Source organism: Polyodon spathula, chromosome 15 (genome assembly GCF_017654505.1).
Source record: "Polyodon spathula isolate WHYD16114869_AA chromosome 15, ASM1765450v1, whole genome shotgun sequence".
Classification (NCBI taxonomy): domain Eukaryota; kingdom Metazoa; phylum Chordata; class Actinopteri; order Acipenseriformes; family Polyodontidae; genus Polyodon; species Polyodon spathula.
Genome location: NC_054548.1, coordinates 31,870,635 through 31,888,091, shown reverse-complemented (window position 1 = coordinate 31,888,091; position 17,457 = coordinate 31,870,635). Strand labels below are relative to the sequence as shown.

General features: G+C 42.0%; 1 protein-coding gene across 1 annotated transcript in view; it reads right to left on the bottom strand.

Annotated features, from left to right (window-relative positions):
* Positions 1-1,658: 1,658 nt before the first annotated feature.
* Positions 1,659-17,457, bottom strand: part of LOC121327812 (trafficking protein particle complex subunit 10-like) — a 142,538-nt gene continuing 126,739 nt past the window's right edge. The window contains exons 20-23 of the mRNA XM_041272020.1: positions 14,567-14,737; positions 14,047-14,224; positions 5,338-5,532; positions 1,659-3,274 (exon numbers count right to left, since the gene is read on the bottom strand). Of these exons, the coding sequence (XP_041127954.1) occupies positions 3,042-3,274; positions 5,338-5,532; positions 14,047-14,224; positions 14,567-14,737 (777 nt within the window). The 3' untranslated portion in view covers positions 1,659-3,041. The remainder of the gene's footprint in view (positions 3,275-5,337; positions 5,533-14,046; positions 14,225-14,566; positions 14,738-17,457) is intronic.

Sequence of the window (17,457 nt, the reverse complement as noted above, 5' to 3'; positions counted from 1 at the left end):
TCTAAAAGGTATTGACAATGTCGACCCAAGGGACTTTTTCAGCCTGAAAATGAAACTAGGACCAGGGGTCACAAATGGAGATTGGACAGGGGGGCATTCAGAACAGAATAGGAGGCACTTTTTTTACACAGAGAATCATGAGGGTCTGGAATCAACTCCCCAGTAATGTTGTTGAAGCTGACACCCTGGGATCCTTCAAGAAGCTGCTTGAGATTCTGGGATCAATAAGCTAGTAACAACCAAAGGAGCAAAATGGATCGTATGGCCTCCTCTTGTTTGTAAACTTTCTGTGTTCTTACTGGGGAGTTGGTTCCAGACCCTCACGATTCTCTGTGTAAAAAAGTGCCTCTTATTTTCTGTCCTGAATGCCTCTTTATCTGATCTCTATTTGTGAGCCCTGGCCCTTATTTCTTTTTTCAGGTCGAAAAAGTCCCTTGGGTCGACATTGTCAATACCTTTTAGAATTTTGAATGGTTGAATAAGGTTGCTGCATAGTCTTCTTTGTTCAAGACTGAACAGATTAAATTATTTTAGCCTGTCTGTGTATGACATGCCTTTTAAGCCCGGAATAATTCTGGTTGCTCTTCTGCACTTTTTCTAGAGCAGCAATATCCTTTTTGTAGCGAGGCGACCAGAACTGCACACAATATTCAAGATGAGGTCTTACTAATGCATTGTACAGTTTTAACATTACTTCCCTTGATTGAAATTCAACACTTTTCACAATATATCCGAGCATCTTGTTGGCCTTTTTTATAGTTTCCCTATTGTCTAGATGAAGACATTTCTGAGTCAACATAAACTCCTGGGTCTGTTTCAGTTGGAAGCTGTTACACACTGTAAGTGGTCTTATTAACAGAGATAGAGGATAGACAACATTTCCATAGTGGTACCTTTTCAAAATTATTGTATATAAAAAAATAAATAAAGACTTACTCCTAGCCATTAATGGACTATACAAGACTAAAGCACAAGCAGACACTTTGGATAGTTAATATCTGGGCTCTTTCTTTAAAACTGAAATCTGCACATTCCACAAAAATGTGATATGTAAATGAGTGTAATATGCAAGTGGACAGAGATATTCTAAAAGACCTAGTTTGATAGGTTAATGTGAGAACACCTACATTTTGTGAGCTTTTAAAAGTTTCAAAACTTGTGTGACTACTTATAAGAAAGAGTAGTGGATTTTGTAATACAGTTTTTAAATTACTTTTATTCATTAGTCAACCTAAAATAACACAAATCTGCTTTCTTTCAGAGGTGTTTCAAAGTAGTTTTTATATTTCTAAATGCTTATATTTCTACCTTTTACATCATCCAAGGAATCATGGAAGGAACTTTAGATTTAACTGAGAGGACAAACCTGAAATAAGGTAGGACTGTGTTTTTGGCAGAAGCACATTATTCAGTTAGTCAGATATGAACAAGGAGCCCAGTACAGTACCTATATCCACACAACTACTCAATCCCCATTAGTAGGGCTGCATTTTTTTCACAGTAAAAATGGCTTAGTTCACAGCCTAAAAATTCAAGATATTTCATGATTAAACATAATATTTATTAAAGTCGAAAAATAAGAGTTGTAAATGCTTACCTGAAAAACAGTACATGCTAAATTTAGAATATTTTGTTTTTAAGCCCCCCTTTAAAGACATTCTATTGTCACCTCAATGAATATCAAACAAAATAAAAACATACATAAATGTAATATAACAACAGACACATGAAATGTGTCCTTCTTGTGTTGGACAAAGCAATCTTTAGCAGAAATGCAGCTGGTGTCTTTTTCGTTGAAAAAAATTGTGCAGCACTATGCAGTGTGTTCAATCATTTACCGGAAGCAATTTAAACCAGTTGCCAGGTTCATAAATGCAGTTAGTAACAGCTAGTATCAATAAGATAAATGTTTGCTATATTTATTTTAAGTGATAAAAAAATACTATACTATTCTTTCAGAAATAGCAATTATTACAGGGAACTGCATATTACATGACAATGGGTACATTTCATGGAAATCGTGAAATCAGTGAAAAAAAATACAGCTATGTTCCAACCATGTCACAATTCAGAAAGACTGTAGTGTATCAGCCAGCCTTTAAATAATAATGTATTTTGATCAGTGTTGACATCTGTCAAATATTAATCAGTAACTACAATGATCCCAGCAGATGAAGCTGTGTACTAAAAATGACTAACCCTACAGATGATCTTCACCTGTTAATAAGACAAGAACCTTTCTTTTTAAAATGACCTATAAGGTGTTACTCAACCAGAAATAAGGTCTTACTGATTTAATGTATATTCTACTAGAAGAGAAAAGACAACAATAGGAGGGTTCCAGGTTTAGCATGGCTCTGATTTCAGTCCACAAGCCTGACACAAATTATCTGTTGTGGGTGCAGCAGGACCAGTACATTTTCCATCATATAGTTCCGGGATTGTAGAATTCAAACAGGAGTACATACACTACACATGTAGAGAAGAAAATCAGACATTGAGTTAACAGGCTCTGCAGGGTTACCTAGCCAACACAGCTGACATTGGGATAACAACTGAAAGGCAGCAGCTTCCACACTTTTCTTGTTGTGTATACTGTCCCTATAGGATATGGTATATTTATTTTTTCCACAGCATTTATGTGAAGTAACATCTCTGGAGTTAGTTGACCTGCATGAGGGACAATTGACAATCCCAGTGAGTCACAAAGTGAATCAAAGGCAGTGCTTGAAAATCAAACTATGGATCTCCTGACTGAGTCCACTGCTCCAAGCACTAGGTCAAGCTGCTTTCCCTGTCAGCGTATACATATGAACACTGGTTTTAAGTTTGTTGTACATTATGTGAATGTTTAAAAAACAAAACAAAACAAAAAGACTGGGCAGGTGATAAGATAAAAAGAGAATTACAGCAGTATTTGCCCAAACACTCTGTCAGGAAAGTAGGCTGTTTTAAAACAGAGGCCTACTAGGTGCATGTGTTACCATCCAGTCAAGTGCAACCATACCAGGGTCTGTTTTATGAATGTGAAAGCAACAGTGTCATGTAACGTTAACTTCCAGGACGTGGTCGTCCTTGCTGGGAACAACAAGGACTTGCATGCCAGTGCTGCAGCTGAAGACCTGGCCAGGGCTGAATGATTGCAGGCGGGGCATGGACAACCCTTTGTGTTCATTGCTGGCGGAGTGCGTGCTGGTTCGGCTTCGGATGCTACTGCTGTCTGCCTGTTCGTCCAGTGCCTTGTCAACTGAAAGGTCATTCTCAAGCCAGCTGTCTAGAATGAGAAATAATATAAAAGCACTTTCACTGTGTACTAAATGTACAAGTAATATAAATAACATTTGATATTATATACATTGGTATTTATATACTGTGCGATTGCAATGGCTTGTCTACTTAACTTCAGACCCCTTTGTTACATGTAAGCAATGTGTATTTATACTACATTGCAATGCAAAGTTTTAGAGAGAACACACACAAAATTAAATATCGGTGGATAAGGAGAAAGGATTATCTGATGTTGTGCCACCTTTATTGACACTGATGGAGTTTTCAGGTGAGAGTTAAACTGATGCGAAAATCATAAATGTAATTCTTACAAAACTTTTCTGGTTGTATACTTTCGATTGGTTAAAAATAGTCCTAATCTATAAAACAGCAATGCTAATTAATAAAAAAAAATTGGATAAATTATAACTGATAAATACCATTTCTTTACTTTCATGGTAATGGGGTTTTAAAAAAAGTTTAACACATTACCCTATTACAGGTTTATCCTGTTACAGTTTTGCCCCTATAAAAGGTTTGCAATGGTCATTTCTGCAGTTTTCAGATCAACACCAGATTTTTCAGGAAAAAAAAAAGTTGCTGATAACCCCATCAGCTACACCATAGCCCAAATTGTATAAATGGTCTGTTTTACATCACATGCCCTTGGAATGAAGTTGTTGGTCATTTTCAAGACCAATACACATTTACTATTACTACTTGAGCATCAAATCCTTTCCCCACAATGGCTTTTGACACTAGAAAATGTCTAGGCTGTTCATAAACCAATTCAGAGTACTGTACTTTAAAATCATAACATTTCTTTTTTCTTACACAAAGAAAAAACCCCTCTAACAACTTCATTCCAAAGGTTTCATTTTCTGTGAAATTTGGAATGCAATTTGGGCTGTGTGGTAGCTCACAGGGTTACTAACAATGCTGATATCAATCACGTTTCTGAAAATAGTGTCTGAATTATTCACAGTACAAAATGTTACTTGGAATTAATAGTAATATTCTGAGTGGGGATTGGCATTTTAGAAAACTACTTGGCAGCTTGGGAGTTAAAAAAAAAATAAAAATAAAAATAGTACAGCAGTCCTCCAATAATAACCAATGTTTTGGAGCCCAGAAAAAGATATATGTTGTTGCCACGAGATAATAACTTGTGTGTATGACTTACTATTTCATGAGCACAAGATATTAAGTCGTGTGCATGGTATACCTTGTGGCCATGAGATAGTAACACGTGTGTGCAAGATATATGTTTTTTCTCTCATGTCCCCTCCCAGGCTCTGTACAATGTAGTGTGATGCTAAGTGAATTGCATGATCCAAACAGACACACAGTTGTTATACTGACAACAAAGGCTGAATGAAAATAAACAGAAGCGCAGATACAATTAGCCTACTAAACCGCTATAATTAATAACTTGATTAAAAGACGGCATTTTAGACTGATGTTCTACAGAGTTTAAACTAACTGATTGAACTGTTGGAAAAGGACGAAAAGCTTTCAGAAATACTGATGGACTCCAGTAGTTCGAAACACAAGATGTGGACTACAATAATTCAAATTCAGTCTTATATTGCTTTTTGCAAAGAACACTGTTAAATGTTCTATGTAAATTTAAAAGTGATTTATTTATGTAAAGTTTGTTAGTATATGTAAGGTACTGTATAGTATATTGTGTTAATTGTGTAATACGTAAAAAAGAAAATGCACTAAAATAATTTAGTTTCAGTTAAAACACTGTTTTTATTGTTTAGCCTGTAGTAAATTAAAAAGAAAGTGCACTAGAAATTATTTGATTTTACTACTGTACTGCATATATCTAATGTAAATATTAAATTTTTACATAATGCCATGTGTACAGATAATATATTAATGTTATTTCAGTGCAATGATTTATACATTTAAAATAAACTGAGTATATCTGAGTGGGATCCCTTTTTTTGTTTTATTATTTTTTTTAAAACTGGCAATATTTCGGTCAACCTTTTTGTCTCTAAACACGTCCGGTTTAGCGAGGGACTAGTGTATGAGCAATAATTCTGGTTTTAACTTTACCAATGTCAGGTTGTGTGGAGTGGGATGAGTGGTGAGGAAGGTACTTGGAGACCTTCACATTGGGGAAAGGCAGGTTTCCAGCAAACAGTGGCATCACCTCCATGTGGACCTTGTGCAAGGCCCGAGCTGCCACAGGCATAGAGATGACCCCCGAGCTCTTTCCACACAATGCCCAGTTACTGCTGTTGTCCACCACTGTAAAAGAAAGAAATTGGAAAAACAGCAGATCAGTTTGGCCAAGCCCCCACCATTACTACTGATAATGCTTGCTCATGAAATCCCTTTCCCCTTTATCCATGGCATCATACACTACAATATTTCTGGGCTGTTAATAAACCAATACAGAGTTGCGTAGGGTGTGATACGGGAAACACACGACCATTAATATCAACAACATAGAGCTTACTCCAATACGAGCCGTCAACCAGCAACATATTTCCACAATTCTCTAGTGTGCACGTCAAAACAAAAACCCTCCAGGGCCCTCCACGTAGAGAAAATCAGGTAAATCCAAAAGAAACACGTTTTCAATATCAAAACTACCTTGGCAACAGGCTCTCCTTTCAATCTTCGGACCAGAAAAAAACCCTATGTCAAGCTATTCTCTCCGGGCCTGACTGAAGGCGAGTCGGGCTGGACTGAGCCGGTTGCAGTTGGTTGTTTAGTGAGAGACACCTCCGCACTGGGGCCCAGTCCTCTGGACAATCCCTGGGGTCTCCGCTGAACCCTTGCTGGTGTTTGATTAGGGGCTGATAGAACCTGACGGAGGTCACATCGTGAGGAGCCATGTCACAGTCGGCACAAAGTAATGGGAGAGCGGGGGTATGGCATGTGAGGATCACAATAACACTGCCGGAGAGAGGTACAGCAATACCTACAGTATAGCATAATACCAAAATCCTATGATACCTAATATTGGGGAAAAATTAAAAAAAAAAAATATAAAAAAATATCAGTAAAACAAAAAACTCTGTAATTGTGTGCTTTAAAAAGAATATGAACTAAGCTTACTCATTTCCGCTTAGCAGACGTGACCAACTACCCTATGCGTTCTGGGAAAATGTAATTACTGCAGCAGTCATGACAAATGCCGGAGAGAGAAGCTTGATGCAGAACTCTAGGATTTCAGCCAGATGACAACAGCAATCTGGTTGAAGGTGGACAATCAAAATGTTGAAAGTGTTTTAAAGAAGGGAAAAACAAAAAGGAGGAAATGCCACCATTTTAGTGAAACATATTTCAGATTGCCACCCTGATTTCTTTAGCGGTTTATTTTTTTCTTTTGCTGTAGTTTTTTACATCCTTTTAGTTTAAGCAAGTGCATATTACTTATAAAAAAAAATCTCAACAAAGAAACATATAAAACAAGAAGGCGCTAGAAGATCAAAGGGGAATTCATTGAAGCTTGTTTATTTCATCATTACAGTGCATTTGCTAGAAGCTGCAAAAATATAATTTGCTGACATCTGTCATTAAAACTACTGCATGTGAAAAACGTTAGGGATGTTTTTATATTCTTTGGATTAATAATTCTTTTTATATTTTGTGTTAACAATTGAACCGCCGGATTTGCGAACTACCTACAACTGTCACATGGGTCACTTTGACCCATACATTTTTAAACTGCTCTGTTATGAAAATGAAAGACATACTATCAGATAAAACTGAAAAGTTTTATTCATGAACATCATATCTAACATTTGCATCGCAGAAACATTGTATTTATATGGAAAATTAAACATAAAAGGCTTTATTTTTAAAATGATCATGACTACAAATAGTGGAAAAACAACAAAACACACTTCAAAAGAAACGGGTATGTACATATATCCGTGTACAGATGTAAACAGGTATAAGTACACACAAAACTATCAAACCGAAATCATTGTTTCTAATACACCCACCCATCGTTATATCACCCCTCGCTATACTGCGGAATGGTATATATAGCAGTCCTGGAGTTGGCTCCCCATTTTTACTGTCTAACTGCGTATGCCTTAGCTGCAATATACATTCATTTTATTTTGTATTGCACATTACAAACAACAACATACAAATCAATTAAAAACAAAGCATTGATATTGTACTGTTATTATATGCACACGTATTGCACAGTAACACAAAGCAAATTAAATACCTACTTGCTGAAGCGGTTTTTATTTTAGCCAACGAGGTGTTCAAGTGTGGCAGCAGCAATGCACTATCATAAACCACAAGACAGTGACTTCAGCTCCCGAGCAACAAGCCTCATATGTTGTTGTTGGGAATGGATTATTTCAATTTAGGGTGTTTGTGCATTTGAGAAAGGAGGGGAAGACTCATGAAATTATGAGGGAATGGTTGTACAGTATTTGTTATTAGCCTATTTGTTTTCCTATGGGTCTCTCGTCATTGCCAGCACATCAGTTTCCCTACAGATAACAGGATCAATGTTCATTTTCCACAACGAAACGTTAATCTTAAATAAAAATTGGTCGCCCATCAGCAACCCCCTGGGTAGTGTCCTCTTTTTGACGATCTGAATTATGGTAACCCTAAATAAGCACTACTTAAAAACTGGTCTACCTTCCAACCTGTAGAATCTGCTCCATTCTTGAATGCCCCATGTACAATCCACAACTTCCTAAATTAAGTAGCACTGAATTCACATCTAGTTCAAGGTCCATTTGAATCAGGTTGTGGAACTTCCAATTAACACTGGGCCCATCCATTAAAAGCTAAAGATTTCCAGTTCTGTCCTGTTGACTTGTGGAAAACCTCTTCCATGTCCTCTGGATTGTCAATTTGTTTAGTTTGTGTTTTCACGTTCAAGCTTTCCTCAAAAAGTAAAACTTACGTAAAATTCTGTCACATCGCAGTGACTTGAAGCTACGGCGCAATACCAAAAACAGTCAAGTATGCTATTTTTTTTCTCCACATTGGAATTTGCTAGCTATTTCACTGTCTGGAAACATTCTTTGAAAGAGTTCCCCTGAAAAAAGAAAAAAAAAACTTTTCTGGATTAAACTAGTAGCAAAAAATCGTAACAGTAAAAAAAAAAAATCAAGCTAGTTTAAAAATGTTGCCATATGTAATACGTAAGTGTAACAAAGTGCCCGCCCCTGTGTATATTATCTGTTATGTGTTGCGTGTGGTGTGTTTAAATGTTGGTGTATAGACATTGGTACACGATGGTTTTTGCACAGCACTTCACGTGCAAGTAAAATGTAGTAATATGTGAGCATGGGGAATTGCACTTTATTAATTCACGTGCTGGGATTCAAGTGAATAATTAATTGGTAATTGAATCCCAGCACAATAGTATATATAGATGCACGTTGTCACATACTGGGGTTGGGTGTTCGGTGAGCGGAGAACGGGATTGGAGACGGAGGAAATTAGTAGTAGTAGTAGTAATAATAATAATAATAATAATAAGAGGAGAAAGTATCCGCTCACCGTGTTTGTCAGGGTCTGTCCGTGCACCGTTTTGTTAAGTTTAGTCTGTTTTCGTTTGTCTATTTATTTTGGCGTAGAGTGCCGTGTCCTGTGTTTTTCGTGTTTGTGTAAACCTTTTATTTTGTATTAAACCGGCGCCAACAGGCGTCTTCATCACTTCATTTCATCCGTCCTGTGTTTTGTGTATTGCATTACTTTTCCTGGTTCTGACGCCGCCCACTTCGGCCGTCTCTGTGACACGTGGTGTCCTGCGTGGGATAACAGCGCCTCCAAGCGTCAGACCAGGAGAGGTGTTTTGTCAAAAAAAAAAAATTTAACAAAAAAAAAAAAAAAAAAAAAAAAAAAAAAACAACAAAAAAAAAAAACATGGAAGGCTGGGACTGGAGAGATGGCTGCCAGGACCTGGAGGAGTTCCTCGGTGGTCTGGAGGACCAGAGCTGGTGCCTTGCCTGTGGGGAGTTTGGGCACCTGGTGGTGCGCTGCCCCTACCAGGAAGGAGAGGAGGAACTGCCGCAGGAGAGGAAGGTGAGGAGGTGGCAGAGAAGGGGAAAGGGGAAGAGGAAGGCAGAGGTCCCACCGCTGTCTCCACAGCCGCACCAGTCTCCTGCAAGGGAGGAAGAGCCGCACCAGTCCCCTGTATCAAGGGGAGACTACACACCGTTCCCACCTCCACCACAAGGAGACTACACGCCGCTCCTACCTCCATGGGCAGGAGCAGAGCAGCAGGAGCTGCCTCTGCCTCCGCCAACTCCACCGGCAGGCGCAGAGCAGCAGGAGCTGCCTCTGCCTCCGCCACCTCCACCGGCAGGGGGAGAGCAGCAGGAGCTGCCTCTGCCTCCGCCACCTCCACCGGCAGGGGGAGAGCAGCAGGAGCTGCCTCTGTCTCCGCCACCTCCACCGGCAGGAGCAGAGCAGCAGGAGCTGCCTCTGCCTCCGCCACCAGCAGAGGGTGAATGCCTGCTGGGTCCCTGTCCACCAGCAGAGGGTGAATGCCTGCTGGTATCACTTCCCCCACCAGCAGAGGGTGAATGCCTGCTGGGTCACTTCCCCCACCAGCAGAGGGTGAATGCCTGCTGGTATCACTTCCCCCACCAGCAGAGGGTGAATGCCTGCTGGTATCACTTCCCCCACCAGCAGAGGGTGAATGCCTGCTGGTATCACTTCCCCCACCAGCAGAGGGTGAATGCCTGCTGGTATCACTTCCCCCACCATCACGAGGAGAGGAGCTGGAGCTTCCTCTGCCTCCACCTCCATCAGGGGGAGAGGAGCAGGAGCTGCCTCTCCCTGCACCAGAAGGGCCAGGACTAGATGCTGGCGGTCCTCAGCAGCCCTTGCATAGGCTGCTGAGGGAAGCACGGGGAAGAACCTCCCGGCTGCAGTGGCCGAAAAGAGGGCCAACACCCGCACCCCAGCTTGTCCTGACTGCCAGCCTCGCTTCGCCCAAGGATGCCAGCCTCGCTTCGCCCAAGGATGCCAGCCTCGCTTCGCCCAAGGATGCCTCTGCATCGCCTGGGGTTGCCCGCCGCTCTGCATCGCCTGGGGTTGCCCGCCGCTCTGCATCGCCTGGGGTTGCCCGCCGCTCCGCATCACAGCCGGAAGTACTGTGGCCGGAACCCCACGAAGGGGAGCTGCCGGCCACGAAGAAGGGGGAGGAGGTCTGGAGACCGCCAACCCCAGCAGCAGTTTCGCTGCCGGAGGAGGGGGAGGAGGTCTGGAGACCGCCAACCCCAGCAGCAGTTTCTCCGCCGGAGATCGTGGGGGAGGTCCGGAGACCTGCTCCCTCTGCAGTTTCTTCCCTGCAGGAAGAACGGTGGTTGAAGCCCCACCAAGGGGAGCTGCCGGCGCCGAAGAAGGGGGAAGGTCAGGAGACCACACCCCAAGCAGCCTTTCCGCTGCTAGGACTACCCTGGCAGGAGAATGCTACCCTGCTGACAGCATTACGACCTGTGGGCCCCTGGAAGCCTCTGGTCCTGGCCAAGGACTTTGGGCGGGACTTTTGGGCTTTTAAGGGGGGAGGTGGCCATTGAGGCCATGTGTGCTTTGCACAGGAGGGGGTATATGTAACAAAGTGCCCGCCCCTGTGTATATTATCTGTTATGTGTTGCGTGTGGTGTGTTTAAATGTTGGTGTATAGACATTGGTACACGGGATATAAACGGGTCTGTGTAACACGAGTGTTTAAAAATGTATATGTGTATTTAGGCACGAGGATTGCACAGCACTTCACGTGCAAGTAAAATGTAGTAATATGTGAGCATGGGGAATTGCACTTTATTAATTTACGTGCTGGGATTCAAGTGAATAATTAATTGGTAATTGAATCCCAGCACAATAGTATATATAGATGCACGTTGTCACATACTGGGGTTGGGTGTTCGGTGAGCGGAGAACGGGACTGGAGACGGAGGAAATTAGTAGTAGTAGTAGTAATAATAATAATAATAATAGGAGAAAGTATCCGCTCACCGTGTTTGTCAGTGTCTGTCCGTGCACCGTTTTGTTAAGTTTAGTCTGTTTTCGTTTGTCTATTTATTTTGGCGTAGAGTGCCGTGTCCTGTGTTTTTCGTGTTTGTGTAAACCTTTTATTTTGTATTAAACCGGCGCCAACAGGCATCTTCATCACTTCATTTCATCCGTCCTGTGTTTTGTGTATTGCATTACTTTTCCTGGTTCTGACGCCGCCCACTTCGGCCGTCTCTGTGACAGTAAGTCATAAAATACATTAAGCAGATTACCATTTTTTAATTTAATTGAATTTCTATTTCTGCTTTTGAACATAGGCCTGCACTGCAGATTTTAATATTAATATTATATTACTATTAATTTAATATTAATTTAATATTATTAATAATGTACCTTAAGCCATCCCTTTTTAAAAACAAAAAAAATTCAGGTCGCTCCAAAATATCAACTGGACCCCCAGCCCCCCCCCCACTAAAGATTATTTTTTGTTGTTACACAATAGTTAATTTTTGTAAAAAATCCATCTCAGTTACCTTGTGCTGTAGAGTAAAATTGGAACAGGCCCTCTAAAATGTCCGGAGAGTTTTGTCACACAAACACATGCACAGATGTCTCAAGTTTAGGGGAGTGCCAGATACAAGGGGGGGAACAGGAAATTGGCATGCTGACTGCAGGAATGTCCACCAGACCTGTTGCCAGAGAATTGAATGTTCATTTCTCTACCATAAGCCGCCTCCAACGTCGTTTTAGAGAATTTGGCAGTACGTCCAACCGGCCTCACAACCGCAGACCACGTGTAACACCCCAGCCCAGGATCTCCACATCCGGCTTCTTCCCCTGCGTGATCGTCTGAGACCAGCCACTCGGACAGCTGATGAAACTGTGGGTTTGCATACCTTAGAATTTCTGCACAAACTGTCAGAAACCGTCTCAGGGAAGCTCACCTGCGTGCTCATCATCCTCACCAGGGTCTTGACCTGACTGCAGTTTGGCATCGTAACCGACTTCAGTGGGCAAATATTCACTTTCGATGGCCACTGGCATGCTGGAGAAGTGTGCTCTTCACGGACGAATCCTGGTTTCAACTGTACCGGGTAGATGGCAGACAGAGTGTATGGCGTTGTGTGGGCGAGCAGTTTGCTGATGTCAACTTTGTGAACAGAGTGCCCCATGGTGGCGGTGGGGTTATGGTATGGGCAGGCATAAGCTACGGACAACGAACACAATTGCATTTTAAATCGATGGCAATTTGAATGCACAGAGATACAGTGATGAGATCCTGAGGCCCATTATCAAGCCATTCATCCGCCGCCATCACCTCATGTTTCAGCATGATAATGCACGGCCCCATGTCGCAAGGATCTGTACACAATTCCTAGAAGCTGAAAATGTCACAGTTCTTCCATGGCCTGCATACTCACCAGACAAGTCACCCATTGAGCATGTTTGGGATGCTGTGGATCGACGTGTACGACAGCGTGTTCCCGCCAATATCCAGCAACTTCGCTCAGCCATTGAAGAGGAGTGGGACAACATTCCACAGGCCACAATCAACAACCTGATCAACTCTATGTGAAGGAGATGTGTCGTGCTGCATGACAAATGGTGGTCACACCAGATACTGACTGTTTTTCTGATCCACGCCCCTACCTTTTTTTTTTTTAAGGTATCTGTAATGAACAGATGCATATTTGTATTCCCAGTCATGTGAAATCCATAGATTAAGGTCTAATTAATTTATTTCAATTGACTGATTTCCTTATATGAACTGTAACTCAGTAAAATCTTTGAAATAGTTGCATGTTGCATTTATATTTTTGTTCAGTGTAAAAAGGTCCTTATGTGCCCACAGTACAATACACAATTTGTCTTTAAAACGTTAGCTACACAAGTTAATGAATTTCACCGCATGGGCATTTTTTAACCCAGCTCTGCAGGCTACTGGCAATTCAAATAAAGTTACATTTAAAAAAAATAAAACTATCAGAGCTTGCACTCAAGCAGTGTCACTCCCTTTCACTATACACAACGATCTGGATTTTAATAAAAACTGGTAATTTGGTTAAAAAAATGAAAAATGATACAAATAATGAAGACTTACCTGCAGACTGCTGACTAGTAGGACCAATGCAACCGAGTAAGTTTCAAGTACCAGTGAATCTCTGCTTCCAACGTCTTATTTGTCGACAATCCGAGGCCTCAAGCAACGTCACTTCTTGATTTTTTCAGTTACAGTACCGGGTGTGGAGAGAATTTTTGTAGCTGCTGACTCCCTGTCTACAGCCTTGGCTCTTGAATTAACCACCTCAGTTGCTGCTCAGAAACTGTTATGTCCATGTTTTGAGTTATTTCTTTACTTCGCCTTTCCAAACGAACTCGATGCTTGCTGCTCTTAGCATGGCTACATAAAGTCTACTCACTTTGTCAGCGGCTACGAATGACAAACACAACTGATGTGAAACACAGAAACATGCGCTAACCATAGCAACACTATAGCAGAAAACCAATGAACGCTCGATAATAAATCGCCAGGAAAATGTATAACCTGAATAGTGTGGAGAAAAAAAAAGGCATTTGCGCAAGTGGCTAAGCAACCTCAGCAATAAACTCTTACGTGATTTTCCCTGATATTGCTTTACCACAACTAAAATTCGTAAAATTTCCCCAACTTTCCTTGTCTGGGAAACAGATTTAATTGTCCCTGACTTTCCAGAAATTCCATGACTCGTTGGAACCCTGTTAGAAACACAGTGATGTTGCCTCCCTTAAAACAGGTGTACATATCTGAATAATTAGCATTAATTTTACCTTCGTACATGAGCTTGGTTGTGCACAGCCCATCAGATTCTGTCAGAGATTCATCCTGATCTGCTTCTGTGAGGTCAGAAAGCCGTGTGATGGAAACTTCTAGAGAGCAGAGGGAGCCAGTTCTGCAGTGTTCTGCTCCCAGCACTGGGTAGATCTCTGCTTTTACATTATACAGTGTCTGTTAGTGGAGAACATAGCAGGGAATCAAAAAGCTGTACTGCCATCAGATAATATTACTAAAATCAATCTAAAAGTTGGAGCTGTTGGGAGTGGCTGACACGCATGCCGAAGCCCAGGAAATCCAAAAGGGATTAAGCCCCAATACTGGACTGAAATATGGCAAATTAAATTTAATGTTAATAAATGTAAAGAAAATTGAGTGGCGACAGACTTAGAAAAGAGAGTCAGTTGGTACAAACTGAACAATCACAGATGGGCCAAAAAGCCCTCTCGTTCGTAACTTTCTTATATTCTTATGTTTACCCTTTTAAAGCTGCACTAGACAACATGTGGTACTCACAACAATGTTTTCCAACTGAAATTCATAGACATAGGGTTTAAAAGAGGTGGATTCCTCTTCACTGATTGCAGGAGAGAAGTTGACAGAAAACTGACACTGCAGACTGGAAGGAAGTTCTTTGGTCCACTTAATTTCCCACAGGCAGAATACTGACTGCTTTCTGTAGACATGCTGGAGGAGAAAGCAGATGCTACTAATCTGATAATCCTTAACAACATACACATGGGTTTATGGGAGGATTTCAAGATAGCGATTTGCTAAATTGTTGTACTGTACCAATATACTATAGCTATGTATTTATTTAGGTATACCCCTTAAAGTGACTGTAGATAACAAAATTAATTGTTAGGTTATTATCATAATCCTGGTTCCCTTTCATGTACAAAATGTAACCATTACCTAATAAGTAGACATACCAAAATTGTCGCAAGGAAAATTGCAGACCAAGTGAAAACCTTCGAGGCTCGGCCAAGGCCACCTTGCACATCACCATGGGGAACGCCGTGCAAGTAACAGGGCTATAAAAAAAATTTAAAAATTGAGGGGAACTCACCTCTAATTTTATGTTGTAAGAATCAAGCTCAAGGCTGCCCTTAACACTCTTGTTCCAAAACCAGGGTTTTGTGGATCCACAACATTCAGCCAATTGAATCGTGTAAAAGGGTGGGGCGTAGCCCACACCGCTACATCGCAAATGTCTCTGACAGTTGCGCCCTGGAAGAAAGCCCATGAAGTTGCGAAGCCCCTGGTAGAATGGGTAGTGAGCTTCTCTGGAGTGGGCAAGTTGGCTCGATCATATGCAGTCTGAACCGTATGTATGATCCATCTTGATTGCCTCTGTATAGACAGAGCTTTCCCATAGGACTTAGCACCATAACAGATTATAAAAAAAAAAAAAAAACTGCCTCCAACTTTTGGTTTTTTCCACGTAATACGCTAGTGTCTGGACCGGGCAAAGTGTATGAAGCTGCCGCTCTCTAACAGACTGGAAAGGAGGCGGATGAAGAGCCTCAAGCTCCACCGTCTGGTTCATGTGGAATGCCGAGATGTTTTTGGCAACAAAAAAAAATAGGATTAGTGCGAAGTGTTACTTTCGCCCTGGCTTCTGCAAAAATTAAGCAGGCTTTTGGAACATGTAATAGCGAGCAAAAAAGCCACTTGCAATGATAAATATTTCAGCTCCGCTGAATAGATGGGCTCAAAGGGAGGCTTCATAAACTCTTCTAGCACCACATTAAGCCACCAAGCCACCAAGCACCCTTTAAAAATTGCCCTGCCAGGAAATGAGCTCCTGGGGAGACTGAATCAATTTTAACATGACAAGCCAAAATGGCTCCCAAATAGACATATACAATTTGCAGAGTAACTGCTATTGGACAGATTGTAGGGTCTAATCCCTTAGGCAGGCACAACATTTGAAAAACGCCCCACTGTACCCATACTGGGAAAGTGTGGATTGCGCTCTGGCATTCTGTAGTGTCAATGACTCTATTAGAAAGTCCCAGATGGCTCAAATGGTGCTGTTCAGGGGCAAGACCCAGAGCTGCAGGCTCGATAGGTTGAGATTCCACAACATCCCACCTGTCTGACTCAAGGTCGCAGCGTTTCGATAGACTCCGCGACTGGCCTCTCAGCAACTGTATCAGATTGAAAACGACAGTCTCCTGAGCCAATAAAGGGCTATTTATAACACCCTGGCTCAGTCTTGCCTGATGTTTTCTAAGCACAGTAGGAGCATGGCTAGTGGAGGAAAGGCATACAGAAGCTGCCAGCCACTGGTGTGCCAAAGCATCTATTCCCAGTGGGTCCCCAGCTCCCGTTATTGAGAACCAAAGGGCGCAACAGGTCGATTCTTAGGAGGCAAACAGGCAAAAACCTGTGCTCTCCTGAACCGTTTCCAAATGAGGCTCACCACTTCTGGGTGAAGACTGCATTCTGAGGCACTGGGGACTGTCCTTGAAAGGAGGTCCGTTGCCCAATTCGTCACCCTGGGAAGATGTTCTGCCCACAGTGAAAGAAGGTGATGATGCATCCAAAGCAACAGCTTGCGGGCAACCCGGTGGAGACTGGAGGACCTGAGGCCGCCCTGGTGGTTTATGTATGCCACCACAGTAGTGTTGTACATCCGGACAAGCCTGTCTGCCCTGCACCTCCTGTAAAAAATTCTGCAAGGCTAGAAACACCGCCTGCAATTCCAGAATATTTAGTGGCAGGGTCTCCATACTCCTTGTGCTCCCCTGCCGTTCCACATTGCGCCCCAGCTGAGACACTGTCAGCATATGGCCATGGTTTAATGTGGGTTGAACCAGCCTTGGAGAGGGCGCATGTTCAGAAAACCCAAGGGGAGGGTCTGGGCAGCTGTTGCCATCAACATCAACCCAGAAACCATTGAAACGTCACTATTATGAGTTTCCTGCTGAGCTGAAAAAGTTTCAGACAAGTGGCTATTCTCTGCACTCTGTCTTCTGATAAAGTAGACAACATGGTCTTGTAATCCAGACACACTCCTCAATAGGAAGGTGTTTGTGAAGGTGTGAGCTGTTTTTTTGTAATCAAATTTTTTATTTTTTTTTATTTTGGAACAAATAGCACATTGCAATAAGACAGAAAAAGACCCTATTCCAATTTTCCACTCACCCCCCACCCAGAGTACCTTGAGAACCCACATCACTCCCCGTTAGCAAATGGTACAACCAACATAGACTTTATGATATCAGCAGCTGATTTCCAGGCTAGAACATTCTCACCCCTGGCACCATGGATCCAAGCCATGGATAGCTCCACATGAACAACACCAAGGTAAGAGAAGATCCATTGGCGATAGGGGAGAGAGTGCGGTGGTTGCCAGCGCAAAGCAATCATCTTTTTTGCGGTAAGGCCTGCCAACCAGC